The sequence below is a fragment of the Ovis canadensis genome, chromosome 14 (assembly GCF_042477335.2).
Source record: "Ovis canadensis isolate MfBH-ARS-UI-01 breed Bighorn chromosome 14, ARS-UI_OviCan_v2, whole genome shotgun sequence".
Taxonomy (NCBI): Eukaryota; Metazoa; Chordata; class Mammalia; order Artiodactyla; family Bovidae; genus Ovis; species Ovis canadensis.
In genome coordinates this window covers 23,984,443-24,008,935 of record NC_091258.1, presented here as the reverse complement: position 1 = coordinate 24,008,935, position 24,493 = coordinate 23,984,443, and the positions used below count along the sequence as shown (strand labels likewise).

The following is a 24,493-nucleotide window of genomic DNA, read 5'->3' as shown; positions in this document are numbered from 1 at the left end:
CCAGACATAGTGATGCAGTTGGCTGTTGTTACTCTTACTTTTCTTTTTTTAACTGTCCTAGTCATATTGGTTGTTGTTACTATTACTTTTTATATCATTATTTCTGTTCTCCTAGCGTTTAGGATGGAGAAGGCGATGGCACCCCACTCCAGTACTCTTGCCTGGAAAATCCCATGGATGGAGGAGCCTGGTGGGCTACAGTCCATGGGGTTGCAAAGAGTCAGACACGACTGAACGACTTCACTTTTCACTTTCCTGCATTGGAGAAGGAAATGGCCACTCACTCCAGTGTTCATGCCTGGAGAATCCCAGGGACGGGGGAACCTGGTGGGCTGCCATTTATGGGGTCCCACAGAGTCGGACACGATTAAAGCGACTTAGCAGCAGCAGCAGCAGCGTTTAGGATGACAGTGTCCTTTCTGCTCTGAAGTTTCTTGTGCATGCCCTAGCTCAGCAGACAGTCAGCACTCAACTCTGAGTTCACTTAGTAGAGGTGCTCAACCCCAGACTGGCACACAGTAGGTGCCATGTGGGCATGCTTGAAACCTTTGACCCAGGTCTGCATGCAGTAGGTGGTCAGTACAGGGTAAGAGGTGGTTAGCACAGTGGTTAAAGGTCTAGGCTGCTTTGGATGGTCTGGGTTCAAATGCTTGCCAATCAGGTGACCTGAATTATTCACCTGCTCATCCTTTTGCTATATATAATGTGATTATTAGGAGGATTAAGAAAGCAAGCTCATGGTGCCAAGGATGTAGTCCGTTCTCCATAAATGGTAGTCACTGTGATTGTCATTTCATTGGTGGAATTTAACTGATGTGGAAGTAAAGTATGTGACCAGAGAGATGAGGGGAGGGAAGAGATGATGGGGAATGGGTACTGAGCTGTCTGGAGGGTCTCTGGTTGCCCTGACAGAACCATGGGGAGTGAGGAGGAGCCAGGGCTAAGCTGGGAAAGGAGAAAGGAGTCATTTGCCAGACTGCCTGGTGGTATGATCTCTCTGATCTCTGTAGGAAGGGCTTACAGATCATGTGTATGTGTTGGGTCAATGGCTCAGGGTGTCTGTGAAATGTTTTTTTCCTTCACCTTACAAGTGGTACAGGTCTGTGGCAGAATATTCAGAAAGCAAGATTAAGCAAAAGGAAGAGAGTAAAAACCAGATATAATTCAAATGTAGTTTAACACTCAGAAATTTGTTCCTTCATTCATTCATTTCCTCCTTCCTTCCTTTGATCGACTACTCTGTAGGTTACTGGTCTAGGCACTGAGGGTAAATCTAGAAGCAGAGAAAGCCCCTGTTCTCATGGTGCTGATGTTTTATTGTCATCACCCAGCCCTTAAAGTGGCTCCTAATCTATCTCTCGTATAAATGTAACATTGTTTAACAGATCTTTTATTGATGAACTGACCCCAAAATACTCTGTTGCAAGCATTTTTATTTTAGAAAGAATCTAGGCATCTGGGAATGAATCCAGTTTTCTGTTGGTACAGATTTTAGAGCCAGTCAGTTACGAGCATCGATGGTAGAGCCAGGGTGTCTTGCTTTGACTCGTAGCCTTGCTGTGCTGTGTGACCTTGAGCAAGTCTCCCAGATTCTCTGTTTCTTCATCTGTAAGATTCAGTTAGTGATTGCACACTGGGTACAGGATTGCTAAAACTGAGGATAAATTGACATGATACACGTAAAGCTTATAGGCAATGCCTACTGTACAATGGGTGCTCAATTAATGTGGTTATCAGTAACATAGAACCTTGCAGCTGCTTCTCAGGGACTGAGTTTGGCAGCGGGATGGTTAAGGAAAATGGGGGTGTCTTTACTGTTAAAGGCAAAAACATTCATTCTAACGCTTGTTAAAGAACAGTAAGGCAGAGACTTCCCTGATGGTCCAGTGGTGAAGACGCCCACCTTCCAATGCAGAGGGCATGGGTTAGATCCCTTGCTGGGGAATTAAGATCCCATATGGTACATAGGAGAAGGCAATGGCACCCCACTCCAGTACTCTTGCCTGGAAAATCCCATGGACGGAGGAGCCTGGTAGGCTGCAGTCCATGGGGTCACTAAGAGTCGGACACGACTGAGTGACTTCACTTTCACTTTCATGCATTGGAGAAGGAAATGGCAACCTGCTCCAGTGTTCTTGCCTGGAGAATCCCAGGGACGGGGGAGCCTCGTGGGCTGCCGTCTATGTGGTCGCACAGAGTCGGACACGACTAAAGCGACTTAGCAGCAGCAGCAGCATGGTGCATAGCGCAGGCAAAAAAAAAAACAAGAACAATGAGGCAGACTTTATTCAGAGGACTGTTGTGATAGGTGTAGGGACCACCACAAGGGAGAGAGTTCAAATTCAACTCTGAACACCACAAGGAGAAGTGGGAATTTGGAGTCAAGGAGCCAGGTAGGGATCAATGGCTGGAAAGTTACCAAGAGGAAGGGTCTGGGGTGAAGGGAGAGCTGGCTAAACTGACTTAACAGGATTCTTGCTGAAGGCATGCCAGGGATCAGACATCACCGGGAAGAGTGAGAACAAGGAGTCTGATTAGATATTGAGGGGTGATCAGATATGGCGGACAGGGAATTCTGGCTCAGTTGACTTGGTGGGATCCTTGCCAAAATCAGTGAAGGCCAAGACGAACACAGAAGTCCAGAAGTTGAGACCCAGGTGAAAAAGAGCTCAGAAGAGCGTGGTTAGAGTTCAGTCAAAGAGAGACTCTTCGCTATTATTGCAAGAGGGACAGGTTGGGAAAGAGACAAGTTCGGCCTCTGCGTGTGCCGCTGTGCAGCACACATACGTATGGCGGTCTCTCTGTTTTGCTCTTCTGCACTGGACTTTTTTCCCCAAGCTGCACATATGCATTTTTTTCCCCTCTAGCTTTACTCAAATTTCTAAATTTGAGTGAGAAAGGAAGGAGAGAAATTATCTAGTGAGTCAAAGGGAATATGAGGTCAGAAGAAGCTGTAGAGCTGTGACAGGGCTTTGGACCTTGTAAAGTGCTAAACAGTCTGTCTGTCATGCAATCAACAAACGGGGATTGATTGATACATTATTTCTGTTGCTCCAGAAACAATGCTGGGTGGTGATTCTTCAGTGGTACCTGAAGTGCTCTGGAAACATTATTTTCACAGTTTTCTGCAAAATTCAGTCTCCCGCTGCCTTCTTGGCTCATGCATGTGTTGTTGGGGGATCCTGAGCCGCGTTGTGTGGCTTCTTTGTGTCATAAGATGCGTAGGCTTTGTAACAGCTCTTCTGGGTGATATTTCCATTTGCTGTGGAGTTTGTGGCCATACCTCCGTGGAGAAGGTTGCTAGATATCCCTTTCCCTGCTAAGTAGGGTGTCTCTGCTTCAGCGAAAGTGTTCAGTTAGTTGAAATGAATTGAGTTTTCCCTCCTTGAAAGTCTTTTTTTTTTTTTTAATTTATTTATTTATTTTTTTCCTTGAAAGTCTTTAGACGTTAATGCAAACCTTTAGAAATTATTGCTGGTGAATCATGTAGATGTTACATCCATCTCCTCATCTCCCACCGTTTTTTCACCTCGTTACATCCTGGCATCCCACCACCCCACATCTGGAGCCTGGCACCCCATGCCCTGGTCTTCGGTCACGTCCTGGTGGCCACATGGAGTGGACGTTTCTTTGTATTGTTCCCTTTCTCTCCTTCTAGCCTTCGGCAGTGACGGCTAGTTACTAAAAACGTGGTTCTCCCTTCCGTCTGCTTCTGTACTGCAAAGCTCACCTACTTCTCTTTTCCTGTTTCTCATCTCCTGCTCTCACTTCCGTCTGCTGGTTCTGCTTCCCTTCGTGCCCCAGAAGTGTGGGTGTTTCCCAGGCGCCACCCACGACCCTCGCTTTTCCTTCTCCGGAGCATTTCTTGAGTGCCAGCCCTTTGCCCAGGACTGAGTTGACTCCTTCTGAACCTGGTGAGCTTGCAGTCCAGGTAGGGGTGGGGAGGTGGGGAGAGCTTTTCTCTCCCCTTAACCTTCTGTCGCTTTTGCCCACAAGGTCCAAATGCTTAGAAATGACCCAGAATGCCTGTTAGGATGGGATGCTCAGCAGCTCACCCCTCTCATGCACATCCCAGCGCATGATTCTGACCCCATGGATGCCAACTGCCCTGCACTAGGTAGGCGCTTTGCATGTATTAGCTCATTTAATTTTTCTTACCCGTGAGTGGTGTGTATGTAATAAGAACAATGACACCAGAGTAGGAGTCATCTCCATTTTACTGATAAGAAATCTAATTGTTTCCTCAGAGAGTCCAAAGTCACTTGTTAGACTCACATATGACCGAGAACAAACTAGTGGTTGCCAGTGGGGAGAGGCGAGGGAGGAGGGGCAAGTGAGGGGTGTGTCCTAAGTCGCTCAGTCGTGTCCAACTCTTTGCAACCCCATGGACTGTGGCCCGCCAGGCTCCTCTGTCCATGGGATTCTCCAAGCAAGAATACTGGAGTGGGTTGCTATTTCCTCCTCCAGGAAATCTTCCCGACCCAGAGATCAAATCCAGGTCTCCTGCATTGCAGGCAGATCCTTTATCACTGGGGAAGATAGGGGTAGTGGGAGAAAAATGATTATTATGGGATTTTATGACATCATGTGGGAAACTTTTGAAGGTTGTAAAGCACTACAGAACTTAAAGAATCTTTCATTCAATAATAAAATAATAAAAAGTCACTTGCTTGTGATGGTTCAGTAGGTAGAGAAATTGGACTTTGAATCCAGGTCTGTGTCTGAGGCTGCACCGCCCTGCCCTCCCCCTTCCTTGGAACTTGTGCACAGTTTTCCTTCTTTTGGCGTGTCCTCATCGGTCTTGCTTTCCTGGAGGACTTCTATACATCCTTCAAGGCCCAGTGTAAATATCCCCTCCACTCAGATGGCCTCCTTGCGTTTGTGATGTTCATCCCATTCTGCGGTGATTACGTGTGCATCTGTTTCTTCAATTCAGTGGTGAGATCGTGGAAAGAAGGACTTTTGTCTCTCTGGTGGTGGTAACCTCAGTGAAGCATCCTCACCCCTTACGGTTACCTAGTCCTAATCTCTTTTCCCCCAGTGCTTGTGTCACTGTCTTGTGTGGACCCAAGTCATGGGTAGCAAGCCCTTAGCGACTCCCCAGACTATATCCAAAACAGGAGCTTTCTGGTATCTGGTGTTTGACTCTGCTGCTAGATAGAATCTGAGCTCCTGGGGGTAGAAAGCTGGTTGGCCTGGTTCTCTGCTGTGCTGTCAGCACCTGGAACAACACCTGATCTCCCCAAGTGTGTGTTGAATAGATGAGTGAACACGGTCCCCTGAGATGTGTGAGAGCTGAGCTCACCCCTGGACAGTCCACCGTGCCCTCTGCCAATGTAACAGCCCAGTGGCCTGTATGGAGAGTCTTTAGGTGCTGAGGCTCTGAAACCCTTGTTCCCCTCTGGCCTCTGGCCCACATTCCTGCCCTGGAGCTCCTAGGTGTTTTCCTCTCCAACTGAATTTGATGGCCTTAGCTTTTCAGATTCTGCTCATGGCCTCAGCAGGGCCAAGTCCCCAGAGGCTTGTGTGTAAGGCAGGGCTGTTAACCTTAGCATTTTCTGTTTTGTTTCATCAGTGCATTTGAAATTAACTTGCCTGACATCCTGTTTTAGTTCTGGGCTTAATTTCCGGTCACCTGTCTCATTTTTCTTCATGCACTTATTCTTTTTTTTTTTTTAATCATTTGTGCATTTCTGTAACTGTCCTTGCCAGTCACAAATTATCATAATCCTTAAAAATAATGACTAACACTGGGCTTTTGTTGTGTCAGAAATTGTGCTGAGGTTATTGTATCAGTTTCCTGCGGCTGCTGTAACAAATGACCACAGACTCAGTGGTTTAAAACAACATAATTTCTCGTCTTAGATTCTGGAGGGCAGAAGTCCAAAATCAACCTCACTGAACTAGCATAAAGGTGTGGGCAGGACTGTATTCTTTCCAGAGGTTTGAAAGGAGAATCTGTTTCTTTGCCTTTTTTGGCTTCTACAGGTTCTGCATCCCTTGGCTTGTGGCCCCTTCCTCCATCTTCAAGGCCAGCAGTATCTGGATGAGTCCTTCTTATGAAGTCATCTCTTTGATTCTTCTGCTTTCCTCACTTTCATATTTGAGGACCCTTGTGATGACATTGGGCCTACTCTAGTCATCCAGGACGATCTCCCCATGCTGAGACCCTCAATTTAATCACACATGTAAAGTCCTCTTTGCCATGTCCAGTCACAGAGTCACATGTTCTGGAAATTAAAGTATGGACATCTTTGAGGGCCACTGTCTTGCCAGCCAGAGTCATTTAATCCTCACTTTATTTCGTGACACCATGGCCCCATGTGGTACCAGGGTCCTATTGTCATTCCCATTTCACAGACAGGAAAACTGAGGCTCAGAGCTGAGAAAGCACCTACCCTGGGTTGCGTGGGGATGGAACCGTGTTCCTTACCCAGTGTCTGCCCTCCTGGCCACCACTCCTGACACCCTGCTGCTTCCCAACATGTGGAGCTGAAATTCTTTTGAAACAAGGAGGGAAGACCATGGGCGAGCTTTTTTCTTTTTTCCCCTTCTCCTTCCTCCCCCAGTTTTGTTGAGAAATAATTGGCGTGCACCACTGTATGAGCTTAAGGGGTACAGCATGATGGTTTGGTTTCCATGTATCATGAAATGATGACCTCAATAGGCTTAGTTAACATTCATCCTCTGATATAGATACAATAAAAAGAACAGAAAAAATATTATTTTTCTCCTTGTAATAAGAACTCTTAGGAGCTATTCTCTGAACAGTTTTCCACAAGCTCTTTTTCTGAAAGCCAAGGGGCAGACCGGAGGCCTGTGCCTCTGGCTGGAGGCATATTTCTAACAATACACAGCTCAGAGGTAATTTTTCTGCCTTTGTTCAAGTGGAAAACCTGTGATGGTCTCTGGGGAGCAACACTGCTTAATCAAACGCCTCCATTTTTCCTAGGAAAGATTTCTGACTCTGTTGCTTTTGACTGAAAGGATGGCCTTTGGAGGTCATCTGATCTGACCTGGAAGTAGTTTTCTTCCCTTTTTTGGGCTATAATTCTACCCTGACTCTAGAATGGAGTGTATTGTTTAGGATTTGAAAATAAAGGAAGCTGCTGGCCAGGGGCCTCTCTGGGTCACATGCTGGGGCTTCTGGGGAGGAGGGAAAAGAGTCAGACTTTGTGCAGCCCCTGTGAGCCCCCTGCCTAGTCAAGGAGGGCCTGTGTTCACTCTGGTGAGCTCTTGTAGCCCTGAACTGGAATGCCACTTGCACTGTTTTTTAAATTTTATTTATTTATTTACTTTTGGCTGTGCTGGGTCTTGGTTGCTGCAGCTACATGCAGGCTTTCTCTAGTTGTGGCGAGGACGGGCTACTCTCTAGCTGGGGTGTGAAGGCTTTTCATTGTGATGGCTTCTCTTGTTGTGAAGCATGGGCTCCAGGTGCGTGGGCTTCAGTAGTTACAGCATGTGGGCTCCGTCGCTGTGGCACACGGGCTTAGCTGCTCTGTAGTATGTGGGATCTTCCCGAGCCAAAGATTGAACCCATGCCCACTGCATTGGCAGGTGAATTCTTATCTATTCTTATCTGGACAATCAGGGAAGCACATTAAAAAAATATATAGTGAATATATATATTGAATATATATATAAATATATATTGATTTACATCACTTGCTCTGTTCTTGATTTGGCAAAATCTAACTGCTATGTGTTTGATTTGGGGAAAGTAACTTTTCTTCTTTGGCACTTTGTTACACTCATTATCCAACAAATGTATATTGAGGACCTACTATGTGCCAGGGACTCGGGACACTAGGAAAGTTGAGCGATCCAGATCACAGAGCTTACATTCACAGAAAATGCAAGGGAAGCTAATAAACAATCTAGCAAATGTGATCATTTCAGAATGAGATGAGTGCTAAGAAAATGAAATGAAGCAATGGGCCAGAGACACATTGTGGGGAGGCCGCTGTTAGCCAGGGTCATCAGGGGAGGCCTGAAATGGAGGGGACATGAAAGCAAGACCTGAATGAAAAGGAACTGGGCATGCGGGTACCTAGGTGAGGAGTGACCTCAGCAAAAGGGGAGGGCCTCAGACCATGCATCCTGTAATGGTCCAGCTTCCAGGATATGTAAAGAACTCATACAACTCAACAAGACCGGTAACGCAAGTGGAAAGTGGGCAAGGGATCTGAATGGACATTTCTCCAAAGGAGACATACACATGGCCAGTAAACACATGCAGAGATGCTCAGCATCAGTAGTCGTTAGGGGAATGGAACTCAAACCACAGTGAGATGTGACTTCACACACACTAGGGGGCTGTGATAACAGGTGTTGTAAGGTGTCACGAGTCAGAACCTTCGTGCATCGCTGAGGGGAAAGAGAGCTGGTGCAGGCACCGTGGGAAACAGTTTGGCAGTTCCTGAAAGGCTAAGCCTAGCTCTTTCACGCCTTAGTATCTACCCGAGAGAGATGAAAACACACAGAAACTTGTGCATGAGCGTTCACAGCAGCATGATTCACAGTTGCCCCAAAGTGGAAACCACGCAATGTTCATCAACTGATGAAGGGATACACAAAGTGTGGTCCATCTGTTAGTGGAATATTAATCACCCACAAAAAGGAATGGAGTACTGATTCATGAGACAACATGCTGCTGCTGCTGCTAAGTCGCTTCAGTGGTGTCGGACTCTGTGCGACCCCAGAGACGGCAGCCCACCAGGCTCTGCCGTCCCTGGGATTCTCCAGGCAAGAACACTGGAGTGGGTTGCCATTTCCTTCTCCAGTGCATGAAAATGAAAAGTGGAAGTGAAGTCACTCAGTCATGTCCGACTCCACGACCCCACGGACTGCAGCCTACCAGGCTCCTCCATCCATGGGATTTTCCAGGCAAGAGTACTGGAGTGGGGTGCCATTGCCTTCTCCCAGACAACATGGGTGAACCTTGAAAACATATTGCTGAGTGCAACATAATGCTGAGAAGTCAGATGTGAAAGGTCGCATGTCGTGGGATTCCATTTATTTCAAGTTTCCAGAGCAAGCAAGTCCATTGAGATATAAAGCAGGTTTAGTGGTTGCCAGTAGTGAGGATGAGGGACAAAGTGTGACTATTCATGGGCACCAGGTCTCCTTTTGGGGTGATGAAAATGTTCTAAAATAGACAATGGTGATGGTTGCACAACCTCATGGATATACTAAAAACCAGTGAATTTTACACTTAAAAGGGGTGAATTTTATGGTTTGTAAACCTCTCAGTTTTAAAAAGTAAAGAAGAAAAGGGGTGGGAGGAGGGCAGAAATCCAGCAGGTGATGGCCTCGCAGTGTACAGGGAATGGGGTCAGAGGTGGGGCTCAGGGCCATGGCCACGGCTCTGATTTTGCCTGAACAGCGTGCATTTTATTCCCACAACTTTTGTCCACGACCTTGTGGAATTTCGCCTTTGGCCTTCCTGTGGTTCATTACCAGGTTGGCATCTCTGGTTCTGCCATTTTCCTCTTTATGTCAGACTTGCCTTTCCCCAGGGCGGCTGTGCAGGTCCGTGTGCTCCAGATGCACTCAGCCCCGCCACGTGCTTGCGCGTGAACTCGGTCTCGCGCGTGAACTCGCTCTCGCGCGTGAACTCGCTCTCGCGCGTGAACTCGCTCTCGCGCGTGAACTTGCTCTCGCACGCTCTCGTTTCCCGCCTCGTCTGTGCGCTCCGCCTTTGCCGTCCACATCCTTATCGTCACCCTGTACCATTTTTAGTGCCTCTGGCTCTGTGCCAGGTTCAGTTCTGCGCTTTCCTTTCCGCAATTCAGATGAGGATTGATGACGAGACCCGGCACCAGTCCCCACGGCTGGGTTTTCATCTTCTAGTCCAGTGCCTGGCACCGAGCTGGTGTCCAGGGGGGTATTACATTGCTGGCAACCTTTCCTCAGAAGTGGGTCCTTAAAATGGGAAAGTCTGTCTTGGATATTCTTGTAGGTTAGTAGCTATGTGAATCAATAAAAGAGTGGGATGAGTCAGCTGTAAATGTGTGGGTGAACTTGAGGGCTGCAAGTGTCAACAGCCACAGGGGGGCGAAACCCACTTGTGTGTTTGTCCCCACCACGCAGGGGGCTCTGAGACAGGGACTGAGAAGCTACCCCTCCCACCCCCAGCTTAGAACATGGAGGATCAGAGAGGGGATGCCATGGGTCCCTGGTCACACAGCAGAGAGAGGCAGAGCCAGGGCTTGAACCCTGGCCTCCTGGCTCTCTGAGCTGCTGAGGGCTGGTGTCTGCTTTGTTCTTGTGGGGCACCGTGCTTGGTGATGCGAGCAGGGAAGGGAGAGAAGAAGCCCCACGTGATGCAGGCATTGCTAATCCTAGCAACACTGTGGTGTTGGGCTGCCCTTCCCATGCACTTTTATTTACAGGGCACCTTTGTCCAGATCAGTCAATTGCTACCTGATTCTCATCTGATTATTTCTGCTGGTCTCTTCATTAGAAGGCACACCTTTAAAATCCAGGGAGGGGATTGGTTTTATTCTTACAGGACAGAATCTCCCACTGAAGTGACTCAGCTGAGGACTGGGGACTGAAATGCTTCTAAGCTCCTAAGATAGATGGGCAGAGGCTCCTCATTTACTCAAGAAATGTTTATTGAGTGTGGGCAGTGTGTCAGGTACCATTCTGGGTCCTGGAGATGTCCTCCTAGGGGACAAAATGCTTGTCCTCCTCGTATAGGGATGAGCAGACTTGAGGAGCCCTAAGGGATGTCATTCTGAGCCATTCAACACTTGTTTTACACCCAGTAATAATAAGCCAATTATATGCCCCTCTAGCCTGTGGCAAGTCACAAAGAGAGCGGCTGGTAGAGGAAGGCGTTTTGAACTTGCCCACTGAAGCTGGTGCTCTTGTCTTTGGAGTTCTGTTAGAATTTAGCCCTTAAGTTGTTAACATAGACCACTTCTTCCTCTTTATCCTGTTAGCCTGATGAATTCTAGGTCGTCCTTTAAGACTGAGATCAAACATCACGGCCTCTGTGAAGCCTGCCCTGATCACTGGCCCCCAGGCAGAGTTAATTTCTTTATTTCTTTGATGTTCCCCTCTGCCCTGTGATGCCTTGCGGTCATGGTGCTAACTTCACTGTATTCACATGCTTAGTTTTTCTTTTTTTTGCCCTGCTAGATTGTGTATTCTTGAAGGGTTCGGATAGTATCTTATTCAGCAGTCTTTGAACCACACATTGTCAACAAGTGTTTGTCAAACGACTAACAGCAACGGAAGAAACAGAAAAACTATAAGAGAACGCAGAGCATGTACCCCAGGGCACTTAGTGCTCAGGCAATCAGGCACTGAATCCTTCAGTGTCTCCAGAGTGTCTCCTTGTCAACGAGGCCATCGTGTACTCATAGCCTTCAGAAACTGGTTGCAACCACTGGTTCTCTAAGTCAGGAGATGCAGTTGGGTGTAGCACACTGACTTCCATTTAAGGAAGTAAAAGTAATCACTAAAAAAAAAAAAGTTCTGGTGCTTTGTCACTGGGGGAAAACCTTCAGCTGTCCTGATCGGTTCAGTCTCCAGATCGGGTCCTTCCCTGAGGGTTCTACTGAAGTAATCATCTTTCTTTTCCTCTGGCTATCCTGTACTGCATTTTCTTGTGTTCTGTGTCAGACTAGGAAAGCGGGGTCATTCATTTCACAAAAATCCAGTGGGAAAGGAGTCATTTGAGATATCTTCTGCCTTGAGGAAGGGTGGGACAACGAGTCAGTGTGCATGGGCTGTGAGAGCTCATATGCAAGGACTGTGTACACATCCATGGAGCCCTTGTCCTCTGTGTCAGAGAGGGGCCGTTTCCCCTGCTTCCAGGTCCTCGTCTGTGGCCGCCTGGGCTCCCCTGTCAGCAGCCCACTGGAAATGATGCAGCTGTGGCTTCTGTCCAGCTGTCCCTCCGCCCCAGGCAGCAGGATGTTTGAATTCTTTCCTGTTTCCTTTCATGCCCACTCTGGGGAGCTTGCTTGGTGGAAGCTGACAGCTCAGCTTTTTTGGTGTGTGGGTTGTTTTCTTCCTTACTGAACCTTGTTTGCATAACTTCTTAGGGAGTCTATATAAGGTAAGGGCAGCTTCAGCCCGACTCTGGGGCAATTTCCTGCTGTCTCCTTCCCCCTTTCTTTTGTCTTGCTCTGAACTTCAGTGTTGGGTGGAAATTATGAGATGGTTACTTCTCTCTCTCTCTTTTTTCTTTCTGTTGACCGGTAGATGTTTTGTTGGGTGCCTGCTCTGTGCTTGGCACTGGAGATGTGACATGAATTGGACAGGTATGGAAGCAGCTAAAAATATCAAAGGACGTGCCCCCAACCTTTTGCTTAGGTTCCATAGAGAGTTTACTAGGCTATTTTGGTGGTGAGGCAGTTTTGTTTTTTGCTTGTTTGTATTTCTAGTTATTCTACACCTCATATGTGCTTTGTGTATAATGAAAAAAAAATTGCTCAAAACATTTGCAGAAGTGTGAGAGCGTCACACTGCTTGGCTCGTGGCAGCATCTCAGTCTCCTTTAGGTTTTGTCCTCTGGCCAGTGCCAGCTGTGGGAAGAGGCAGAGGGGAAGACAGGTCTTTTGAGGAGGAAGATGAGGGCCCTGGACCCATGTGGATCCTATGTCAGGGTCGCCATGGCAAGAATATTGAGTGTGACGAGGCAGACTCTGCCCCTCAGTGATTCCGAACCTTAGGAGATTTCCAGTGTGGCTGGGAGGTGTGGAGGAGGGCAGGGAGTCCTCGAGAGCTTGGTGGGGATTGTGTGTCATTCATAGATTTGGGGATGATTTTTAGAGCAGCTCATCCCTGAGGCCTTGGTGATTCCAGAGACACCTGACCTCCCTTTTTTCTTCACTCTTCCCATGCCCTCTGTGGTCACATCTCTCTCTTTGTATCATTCTATGTCCTTCATACCCCCTTGCAGGATCGAGGAGGGAGACAGAGGAGGGAGGGGGAGGAAGGGGCTGCAGAGGAGGGAGCACCTAGTGACCACTGCTGGCGTTTCTGAGCACAGTTCTGCCAGGCAGCGTCCCCAGAACTTTACATGCAGTGACTTTATGCTGCAGATCAATGTACTTAATATGGGACGACGAGAAGCCTTGAAAAGAGGAACAGGACTTTGAACCAAGTGGGCCCTGTGTGGGGTCTCTAGGTCCTGGGGGTCCTTAGGGCTGTGGGATTGGCTGGTGCAGGAGATGTTTCACACTGATAACCCATCCTTGACCTGTGATGAGGCTACATAGACCAATGAAAGGGTCAAGTTCTTTTGAGAGGGGACTTCTGTTAACACCCTATAAGGACCATCTCTTCATGGACAAGACTCTTCCTGGGTGGGAAGGGGAGAGTGTCCACAGCCCTGAATTGAGGCCACCACAGTGAGGGCCCAGAGGCATTGCCCAGAGGGCATTGACAGTCCTCAGGGATGGGGGTCCCGACCTTGTTTTGTCATTGGTTGATGGCTCCCCTGAGATGGGGCTCTATGTGGTTTTGTGATGCATTTGGGAATCCTTGTTAGTGATGGCTTATGTCAGTAGACACGCAGAGGTCACCGAAAAGCTCTGTTACTAGTGCCGTGATTCAGCAGCCCTTTTTCTAGAGACCACTCTTCTTTGTCTCGGGCTGTGGGGTTCGAGGGGAGGGAGAGTCTCTGGGGGACAGTCCCGGTGGTCTTTGATGGTGAGATGCTCAAGGTACCATGCCTCGAATTCTATAAATTACAACATTGAGACGACAGACCATACAGGAAGCTCCTTTGTATGATCACTTCCTTAAAATGAAAAGGTGTGGGTGGGGAGGATGGCGGTGGGGCTGAACCCTGGGCATTTCAGCTTTTCCGCCCACAAGACCCTTGTCTCACCCTCTTTCCCAGCCAGGGGAGAGCAGGTCCTCCGAGTTGAAAACCCCATCTTCTAGTCTCCTCACCTCATCCTCTAGGTCAGTGGTTCTCAGGCTATGGAGGCATAAGAATCTCCCCCAGGGTCTCCTTGAAACTCACTTCTGTTTAAAAATGGCCCCATTCCTAGAGTTTCAGAATTCAAGTCTAATGAGTTCCTGGGAAATGATGTTACTGCTGGTCCGAGGAACACACTTTGACAGCTGCTGCTCTAGATGGAACCAGGGGAAAGAGATGTCTGGTTTCTTGTCACTTCACCTCTCTGAGCCTCAGTTTCTCTATCTGTGAAGTAGGATTGTGGGCAGTGCTGACCAGCCGGAAAGGCTGGGATGAGAAAATGTGCAGTCACACATAAATGCTTAGGATGGCACCTGCCACACAGCAAGTGCTCAGTGAACGGCTTCTGTTATCTTCAGGACCCTCGTTGGTCTTATCTGTGCCCCCTAATGCTTGGCACTGTGCTTGGCATACAGTAGGCCCTCAAGAAATCTTCATGAGACGAGCGGTTCCATGACCATGTGCCTAGGAGGGCCCCTACTTTGAGACCCAGCAGAGTGAACGTTAATTGGTGGAGGCAGAAAGCCAGCTCAGAGGCTGGAAGGTAAGGAGGCTATCCCCTAGGATTTGGCAGTGGAGGCCACTGTGCACCTCATTTCATCAGACAGGTGGGGAGAGAAATAGAGTCACCAGCCCCATCAGCCAAGCCTTTCACGCTCTTTCTTTTTCATTTAACCCTCAATATGCCTTATGAGATATATGTGACCCATTTTGCAAATGAGGAAATTGAGGCTTAGAGGCATTCAGGAATCTGGTCTTATCACGGAGCTGGGACGGAATGGGGATGAGTTTCCAGTGGATTCCAAGACTTGGACTCAACCTGATGCTGTAGACCAGAATGTTGAAACTGAATGGTTCAGGGGGCAAGCAGGTGTAGACAGCTGTTCCGGGACCTCTCTCAGAGGGGGCTCAGGGTGTGTCCTCTGATGTGAATTCAGGGCCTGGGTCCCCCCATTGGGGTTATCCAGAGCTGCACCTCGACTCCTCTACCCCTTCAACCCCAGACTGGAAAGATGTGCCACTGAATCCCCCCAGTGCCACCCCAGGGGTGGCAGTAACCTCAGGACCAATCTTCTAGCCAAGTTTGCTGGCCTAGTGTGTAGGCGCCATCACATACATTCACACTCATGCATGAGCATGCACACACACACAGACGGGCGCACACAGACACGCTTCATATACATGTATGTGATGAGGTCAAGCTCTCCCTTCCAGGTGATACACCCATGCGCACATCCGTGTTTGATCTGCCCAGTTTGTTCAGAGGAGGGAAGTTAGTGACTAAATGAGAACTTCCTCCTGCGTTGACTAGCTGGAGGTCAGATGGGCTGAGAACCTCCTTCAGGAGGCATGGGGGCTGGAGGTCTGTGTGGGCAGCTGTGCAGAGGTCTCCCAGACCAACAGGTTTTTCACGTCAGACTTTCCGCTGACTTTTCAGTGTCATGCCACATCCCGAGCAGCGGACATTTGTAAGCAAAATGTGACCCTCGGATTTTCAAAAATGTCAGCAATCTTCTCAGCCAGACCATTGTCAGATAAGCACCAAACAGCCATCCAGGAAAGTGGTCTCTCCTGCTGTGATAATTTAAATGACATTGGCCTGCAGTCCTGGAAGATCTTACGGCTGGCCGTGTCCTCGGGGGTGGGGGTAAGGCGTCTGTCCTGTGACAGGTCCTAGGCTGGTACTTGGGACACACGATTTGTAACTTTCTCAGTGGCTTTGGCCAGGGACGGAGCAGCTGGGATCCAAGTGTGGTCACGGGATCCCAAACATCCAGACTGACCAATGAGGTAAAGGGAAATAGAGTGGTTGCTGTGGAAACAGGCTGCAAGTTCTTTTGCTGGTGTTGTCTTGGCATTAGCAAGTCAGGAGGCATCAGATGTGTGGTCCGCCTCCCCTTCAAGTCAACGCTGCAATTTAATTAAACACTTTGGAACTGCTTCTCCTGTTCCTCCAGCAACACTACTCAGAAGAGCGTGCTGGCTTCCCAAACGCAGCCTCCAGTGCCGGGAAATACCAGGGAACGAAAGGGCTCCTGTACCAGCCGTGCGTGGCTGTGTGAGTTTCAGTTCCTCAGCCCCACCAGCCCTATTTCCTGTGCTCACACCTCACCCACAGCTCCACTCCAGGGAGAAGGTTCTATCGGGTCGGGCCAGACAGGTTTCACAGCATCCCATTTTATCCTCATGGCTGATGTAGAAGAGAGGTATAAAATCACCTAATTTGGAAACATCCCAAAAGTCCTTCAGTGGGTGCATGGATGAATAGAACAGAATGTGGTCCATCCATACAATGGAGTATTATTCAGCCATAAAAGGAATGAAGTACCAGAATTCCCTGGTGGTGCAGTGGATAGGAATCTGCCTGTCAATGCAGGGGAGTTCAATCCCTGGTCTGGGAAGATCCCACATGCTGCGGACTGACATGCCGTGTGCCACAGCTGCAGAGCCAGAGCTCTAGAACCTGTGAGCTGCAACTGCTGAAGCCGGCAAGCCCTGGAGTCAGCACATTGCAACTGCTGAATTCTGTGCACCTAGAATCTGCTCCACAACAGGCGAACCCACCGTGATGAGAAACCTGCACACCACAATAAAGAGTAGCTCCTGCTTGCCGTTACTGGAGAAAGCCCTTGCAAAGCCATGAAGACCCAGTGAAGCCAATAAATAAATAAAACCTTCAAGCTATTAAAAAAAAAAAGGAATGAAGTGCCGATCATGCTGCCACATGGATGAACTTTGCCAACATGCTGAGCTGAAAGAAGGCAGACACAAAGACCACATAGTGTATAGGGTTCCTTCCATCTGTGAAATGTCCAGAGAAGGCAAATCCAGGGACAGAAAGCAGCTGAGTGGTTGCTTAGGACTGGGGGGACGGGGGAAGGGTGAGGAGTGATGGCTGGTGGGTAGGGGGTTCTTTTGGGGGGCGATGCAGATGTTCTGGAATTAGACTGTGGTGATGATGGCACCATATTGCGTACGTCCTAAGTGCCACTAACTTGTATGCTTTAAAATAGTTAAAATGGTGAATTTTTTGTGGTGTGACGTTTACTTCCATAAAAGAAAAAATGGGGAGGACCAAAAAAATCACCTCATTTTTCAGATGAGGCCAACTGAGGCTCAGATGTTTGGGGATTAAGTCAGGTTCCTCAGGGAGTTAGAGATGGCGCTCATGTTGTCTCCGGTTCCCAGACTTCTCCTTCCTCATTTCTCACAACCAGTTGGGGCCCCAGTTGTTGTTTGGTTGCTAAGTCATATCTGACTCTTTGCGACCCCATGGAATGCAGCACGCCAGGCTTCCCTGTCTTTCACTATCTCCCTGAGTTTGCTCAAACTCATGTCCATCAAGTCAGTGATACCATCCAAGCATCACATCATCTGTCACCCTGTTCTCCTCTTGCCCTCAGTTTTTCCCAGCATCAGGGTCTTTTCCAGTGAGTCAGCTCTTTGCATCAGGTGGCAAAGTATTGGAGCTTCAGCTTCCGCATCAGTCCTTCCAATGAATATTCAAGGTTGATTTCCTTTAGGATTGACTGGTTTGATCTCCTTGCTGTCCAAGGGACTCTCAAGAGTCTTCTCCAGCATCACAGTTTGAAAGTGTCAATTCTACAGCGCTCAGCCTTCCTTATGGTCCAGCTTTCACATGCATACATGTGAGACATATATCGGTCACTAAGCTTGTTAATTTGGCCCATGAAGGGTCCCTGAGACCTATCTCTCTTCTCTGTCCTCACCGCTTTGTCACCCACTGACCCCTGTGGTCAGGTCCTGGGATGGGCTCCCACCAGCCTCCCATGGCCAGATGGGGAGGGGCAGTTCCCTAAAGGAGGAGGGCTGGGCAGACACACCTGAGACACACCTTGGCTCCAGGCTGGCTTGTCCTTGGTGCATTACCTTGGGCATGTCACACGACCTCCTGGCTTCATCTCCCAAACGGTGGTTTGGATGTAGATGATGGTGACCATGATGCCCCCCGTGGCCCACCTCCCCGCATCCTGATGAAGACCTGGTGAATACTAACCCATAAACTGAAGGGTGCTGTGTCAGTGTGAATGGCGATTATGATCTGTTTCCTCTAAGAAAAGCCTGGATATAGAGTTTGAATCTGGAGTCCATGCCCTGTCAAGCGCTGTGTCTTAGCTTCCCCGGGTCAGATTGTTCCCTGCTAGACTGGCTGTCTTGTTGTCTAGGATGAACTTGGGCTTTGAGGTACTAACCAGCCAGGGTGGACTGTCTCCATCACACCCAGAGGCTGGTGGTCTTGGTGGCTCAGACAGTAAAGCATCTGACTACAATGCAGGAGACCCGGGTTTAGTCCCTGTGTTGGGAAGATCTCCTGGAAAAGGAAATGGCAACCTACTCCAGTATTTTTGCCTAGAAAATCCCATGGATGAAGGAACCTGGTAGACTTACAGTCCATGGGGTTGCAAAGAGTCGGACATGACTGAGCAACTTCACTTTCACTTTATACTTTGTGTGGGATTCCACATGGAGGCACCTGGAATGATTCTAGGATCAAGACGCCTTGGCTTTTGTTTGTTTACTTATTTATTGGCTGCGCTGGGTCTTTTTTGCTGCTTGAGGGCTTTCTCTAGTTTGAGAGCGGGGGCCACTCTTTAGTTGCAGTGCTCCGGCCTCTCACTGCGGTGGCTTCTCTTGTTGGAGAGCACAGGCTCTAGGCCACGAGGGCTTCAGTAATTGTGGCACAGGGGCTCCAGAGTGCAGGCTCAGTAGTTGTGGTGAAGAGGCTTAGTTGCATCTTGGCATGTGGAATCTTCCCAGAGCAGGATCAAACCTGTGTCCCCTGCATTGGCAGGTGGATTCTTAACCACTGGACCACCAGGGAAGCCCAGGATGCCTTGGTTTTAAGAAAGTAAAGTCGTGAAACCTCAAAGCATGATCCTTTGACTAACAGCATCGGTATGACCTCGGAGCTAGTTAGGAATGCAGACCCCAGGGTCCTGTCCTAGACGTGCCGAATTGGAATCTGTGTTTAAGCGAGATGTCAGGTGATTCAGATGCACACAGTGCTTGGGAAACGTAGCTCCATGAGTCACTGGGTCCCTGAGAAATCCTAAAGCCAGCAAGAAAAAGCCGTTTGAGAGCATGACCTGAGTCAAGGGCCAGGTACAGGATGATTAACCCCAAACCAGCAGTACCGACTCGATGGACACGAGTTAGTGATGGACTGGGAAGCCTGGCGTGCAGCAGTCCATGGGGTCGCAAAGAGTCAGACATGACTGAGCGACCGAACTGACTGAGCAGCAACCTGCATCCCGACCATCACCAGGGAGGGGCTGAATCGAGACTTCATTGATAACTGCAGTTGACATGTGAACTGTTTAGGGATTAATCTGAGTAAGGATATGTGATGCCCTCAACTAAAAGGGCTGGATTTTGGTGCAAAACTGAAAGGGGTCCTGATTAAACGGGGACACAAAGTATGTCTGGAAATTGGTGCTCACCTGGCTGCGTCTGGGGGTGGTCCGTTCCCCAGGGAACACTGGGTAACCGCTGGAGACGTTGTTGGTGGTCATCCTGGGCTGAGGGGTGTGATACTGGCATGGAGGGGGCAGAGGCCAGGGTTGCTGCCCAGTCCTCCAATGCACGAGACGACCCCACCAGGAAGACCCACCCAGCCCCAAATGACCGAAGTGCTGAGGTAGAGACACATATGCGTGCGCACACACACACACACACACACACACACCCCAAGTAACAAGCACAACACACCTAGTGGAAAAATGCTCAGAATTCTTTATTGGCCTGTCTGGCCACAATCTAAGAATGCCCAGGGGGCCCCAAGCTGAATTCCAGGCCAGAAGCAGGGCCACTGTCTTTGTTCCCTGCCCTCTGACCCCAACTTGGTTCCTGTCTCTCTACTGTGTGGCTTTCCTGTTCCAAATAGGGCCTCAAAGATTTGGGAGAAAACAGTTGACAACCTTTTGCTCCCTGAATCAGATTCAGAATTTGAGGCATGACTATCAGAGGGGAGGGCAGGGTGGTGGGTGTGGCAGCCAGAGAGGCCTGGGCTCCCTCTGGCTGTGCAGCCTCGGGAGCATCCTGGGGCCCTTCTGCACCTCCACCTTCCGTCTGTGAAGTGGGCATTTCCGCCTGCAGCATTGTTGTTGGGATCCAAGGAGGGAACGGTGGCTCCTTCTGTGTCACTCTGGGTGCCCTTAAGGTGCCTGGAGGGTGTGGATCTGGGTGTTCTAACCGAGCCCCATGCCCTCCTTTTGCTGTTGGTGCAGATGACGTCCGATTGTTTGCCTTCGTGCGCTTCACCACCGGGGATGCGATGAGCAAGAGGTCCAAGTTCGCCCTCATCACATGGATCGGCGAGAACGTCAGTGGGCTGCAGCGCGCTAAGACCGGCACCGACAAGACCCTGGTGAAGGAGGTGGTGCAGGTAACCGTCTTTGTGTTCTCTTAGGGTCTGGGGGGTGGGGGGTCACATTCCGCAAAGCGTCACCATCCAGTAGGGACACAAGGGGCAGGCTTGGCTCCTTGGTCCGTGACTTTGAACGTGGCGTGCTAAGTCCTTGGACCACTAGCGACACTGGTGAGAGATACCCCAAATTGCTTTCTGGGTACGGTAGCTGCATTTGTGACCCTGACCATCGAATACTAGAGACGTGGTGGCTGGTGTCTACCTTTCCGGGTGGGGCAGGCAGCTCATGGAGAAGGAGGCTGGAGGAATGACCAAAATGGCGCCACTTCCTGTGGGTGACAGAGGGCTTCCGGCGTGGCCGTGAGGACGCAAAGGGAGAGTTCACGGGTGCCCGCCGAATGGTGTCTAGCACACAGTAGGAGCGCAGTGACACTTGGTGAATGAATAAATGTCAATCACATGGGCACCAGCAGGGGTTTAAAGATGACTTTGATGACCCTAGAATGACAAAGGCTGCATCAGTGCATCAGCAATGGCAAAGATCCCTAGACTGAGTAGCTGGGCGCTGGTGGTAGCTGATTTACTCCTGCGTCCCTGTTAGACTAGAGGAAGAGGGGGAAATAGTGTACCCTTGGTTTTGTCCCTGGAGTTCTAGACAGCTCTACCTGTAGAGCTTCCCATTTTAAAGTTTTTATTTTTGCATTTTGGACATAACAAAAATTGACACTATTGGAAATTTCCAGAGCAGGTCATTTGAAGCTAGGGCATGGGGTCATGCTGAGAAAAAAAAAAATCCAAATTCTATGGCTTCCTTGGTGGCTTAGTGGTAAGGAATCTGCCTGCCAGTGCAGGAGACGTGAATGCAATCCCTGGGCCGGGAAGATCTCACATGTTGTGGAGCAACTAAGCCTGTGCACGGAAACTGTTGCGCCTGGGCTCTAGAGCCGGGGGGCCACGACTACCGAAGCCTGTGCGTCCCAGAGCCCGCGCTCCTCAGCAAGAGAAGCCCTTGCACCCCAACTAGAGAGTAACCCTGGCTCCCCGCAGCTAGAGAAGAGCCCCCGCAGCAGTGAAGACCCAGCACGGCCTGAAGGAGCAAGTCAAAAAATCATGGAAAAAATCCAAATTCCAGAAGGATAGACTGGGGCAAGGGGGTGGAGGGGAGAGGGTTTTCTCCCCACCTAAGGGATCTCCATCTTGCAGAAGGATTTCCCAAAACCCATGATAGGGGGTGGATGGCTAACTGGTACAGGGCTTCCTTAGAGGGGATGAAAATATTCTAAACTGTTCTAAAACCTGTGGTATTGGTTGCTCATATCTGAGAATATACAAAAAGCCATTGCATCCTAAAAAATAAGAAACGCACACACAAAAAAATCTGCCGAGTGCAGTGTGGTGTCCTGGACTAGATCCAGGACAGACTGGTGAAACCTAGAAAAACTGGTGAAATCGGAATGAAGTCTGGGGTTTAGTTAGTAGTCATGTTCCAGTGTTGGCTTCCTGGCTGTGATAAACATACCATGGTAACTTAAGACGTTCACAGTTGTCAAAATGGCCGTGGGGCACGTGGGAACTCTTGGTGCTGTCTCTTGCAACTTTCCTCTAAATCCACAACTATCCCCAAATAAAACTTCTGTTAAAAAAGTAATAATAGGAGAGAACTCCTATCATTCCATTATTACGGCCGATTTTTCCTTCTCTCCTCCCAGTCCTGTGGGTGAGCACACTCCCCTCTGCATTGCTACAGTCACAGCCTATGAATCACACCTAATCAGCTTCTTTTTCCTAACATAACGTAATTACATAAATTATGTGTCTGTAGAGTCTTTGTAATGAACGTTTTTCTGGCTGCCGACCCTCCGGTTTCACAAGTGTACTGTGATGGATTGAAAATCCCCTTGGTGTTGGCCTCTTGAGTTGCTTCCCATTTTTATTGTTATAAATAATACGTTCCAACCAACATTTTAATATGTGCAGCTCCTTGCCGCCCTACACTGAATCGTTTCTTTAGCACGACGTTTCAGGAGGGGAAGTGTTCCAGAGTTAACAGGGGTGAGAATCCCTTTAAAAAGGAATAGGCTAGGACTTTCCTGGTGGCCCAGTGGTTAAGACTCTTCACTTCCAATGCAGGGGCACAGGTTCAATTCCTGGCCAGAGAACTAAGTTCCCACATGTGCTGGTGTGGCCAAAAGTAAATAAAATGAAAATTTAAAATATTCGAGCCAAAAATTAAAAAATACCTATATATTGCACATTAAAAAAAAAAAGGTATAGGCTGTCAAATTACCTCCTAAAGGGCTAGCACCGTGCCTGGGATGTGGTAAACGTTCCATAAATGTCATTCACTTCCTCGCCTAGTCAGCATTACCAGCAAATACTGCAGCTGGCACCCTGTCCAGCCCTGGCACCCTTTCTTTGGGCAGCCACCTACTCAACCCCTCGGGCTGTTTTTCTCCTGGACAGTTGGAGGCTTCAATGGTTAACCAGCTTTCAAGGGTCTCCTTTGTGGCAACAGAATGGAAAATGCAGAAGAATGCATGTCCATGATCAGAGGTCTCCCGTTGGACTCCACCATCCACGCTTAGCCCTCTCATCAGCCAGCCCGGCGTGGCCGGAAGAACAGCACAGACTGGGAGAGGGTGTTTGCTGGGGCGCGTCCAGTGAGGGTGGTCTTTGAATCTTGCAGAACCCCTGTTTTCTTTCCATTTTTAAGACTGTGGTAAAATGGAATAACATAAGATGTTAGCCCTTTTAGTGTGCCGTTCAGTGGTGTGACATACATTTAGTGTTGGGCGGTCACTGCCATTGTCCAAAAATTCCAGAGCTTTTAAATCACCCCCAAAGGAAACTCTGTCCCTAGTAGCAGTCTGCAGAGTTCCTGTTACATCTAAAACTCTTCTCAGTTTGGTGAAATGGGTAGAGAGTGGTTTGGGGAAATATGATTCTTTGGTGGAAAGACTTCAGTCGGGAGTACTGGTTATAATTCATTTGTTTGTAAACTCTAACATATTGCAGCAAAATGGGAATTGCTTGGCTCTCTGAACTAGGAAATGCAGGGATTGCCAGCTTACGATGTGGCTTGATGTGGAGCTGAAGCTGTAGCTTCTTTTCTTTTCTCTTTTCTCTTTCCTCTTTGTGTGGCCCCAGGTGGCTTCTGTGCAGCAGGAGAAATGGTCCAGGCCTGGTGGCTGTTCTGGGTCTTGATCCCAGGGGAAGAGAGAGTCCTCCTCCCTTAGTGTCAATCGTTCCCTTAAAGTGATCTAGTTGGCCCAGCTGAGGCCACATGCATGTCCTGTGGGGCCGGGAGGTGTGGAGCCTCATGACTGACAGCTCCGAACTGATTCCAGTTGTTAAAAGAAAAGGACGCTGGTATATGAAGAGCATAGCGGATGCTTGCTTGATCTTGAACTGCAGGTGCAGTGTGATATTTTGACCATTACCTTTTGCATTTCCCACCTCTTCATTTAAAAAGGTTTATTACCTGAAGCTGTTACAAGACCTCACATTTATACTACAGTTGTAAATACAGCCATTTATGTTACAGAGGGTCGATTTTACTGGTGTAATGGTATCTTCCAACAGTCATTAAAATCATGCTGATGCTGGCAGGTCAGTTTTCCCCTCTGCTTAGTGGGGACTCAGAGCAGGTGTTCTTTAAGGGGTCTCCAGATGGCCTTTCTGGATTCCTTGTCTTGGGGACAGGATCACATCCCCAGCTGCCTTTTACCACCATTTTCATGTGAAGAGTAAATGGATTTTTAATTTAAGATTTAATTTAAGCCTTTTTTTGGTAATAATAAAAATATTCCACATCCTTATGCTTTGTATGAAATGTTCAGTTCAGTTCAGTCGCTCAGTAGTGTCCGACTCTTTGAGACCCCTTGGACTGCAGCACTCCAGGCCTCCCTGTCTGTAGAGAATGTACATGAATGTTGTTATTCAGTTGATAAGTCGAGTCCGACTCTTTGCAACCCCATGAACTGTAGCCCACCAGGCTCCTCTGTCCATGGGATTCTCCAGGCAAGAATATTGGAGTAGGTTGCCGTTTCCTTCTCCAGAGGATCTTCCTGACACAGGGATCGAACCTGTATCTCCTGCATTGGCAGGTGAATTCTTTACCACTGCACACCAGGGAAGCCCATAAATGAATGTAGAGCCAC

General features: G+C 48.7%; 1 protein-coding gene across 4 annotated transcripts in view; it reads left to right on the top strand.

Annotated features, from left to right (window-relative positions):
- Positions 1–24,493, top strand: part of COTL1 (coactosin like F-actin binding protein 1) — a 64,162-nt gene that overhangs the window by 25,053 nt on the left and 14,616 nt on the right. For all 4 annotated transcript variants that reach the window (XM_069549657.1, XM_069549658.1, XM_069549656.1 and 1 more), the window contains one exon: positions 20,194–20,351. In XM_069549657.1, the coding sequence (XP_069405758.1) occupies positions 20,194–20,351 (158 nt within the window). The remainder of the gene's footprint in view (positions 1–20,193; positions 20,352–24,493) is intronic.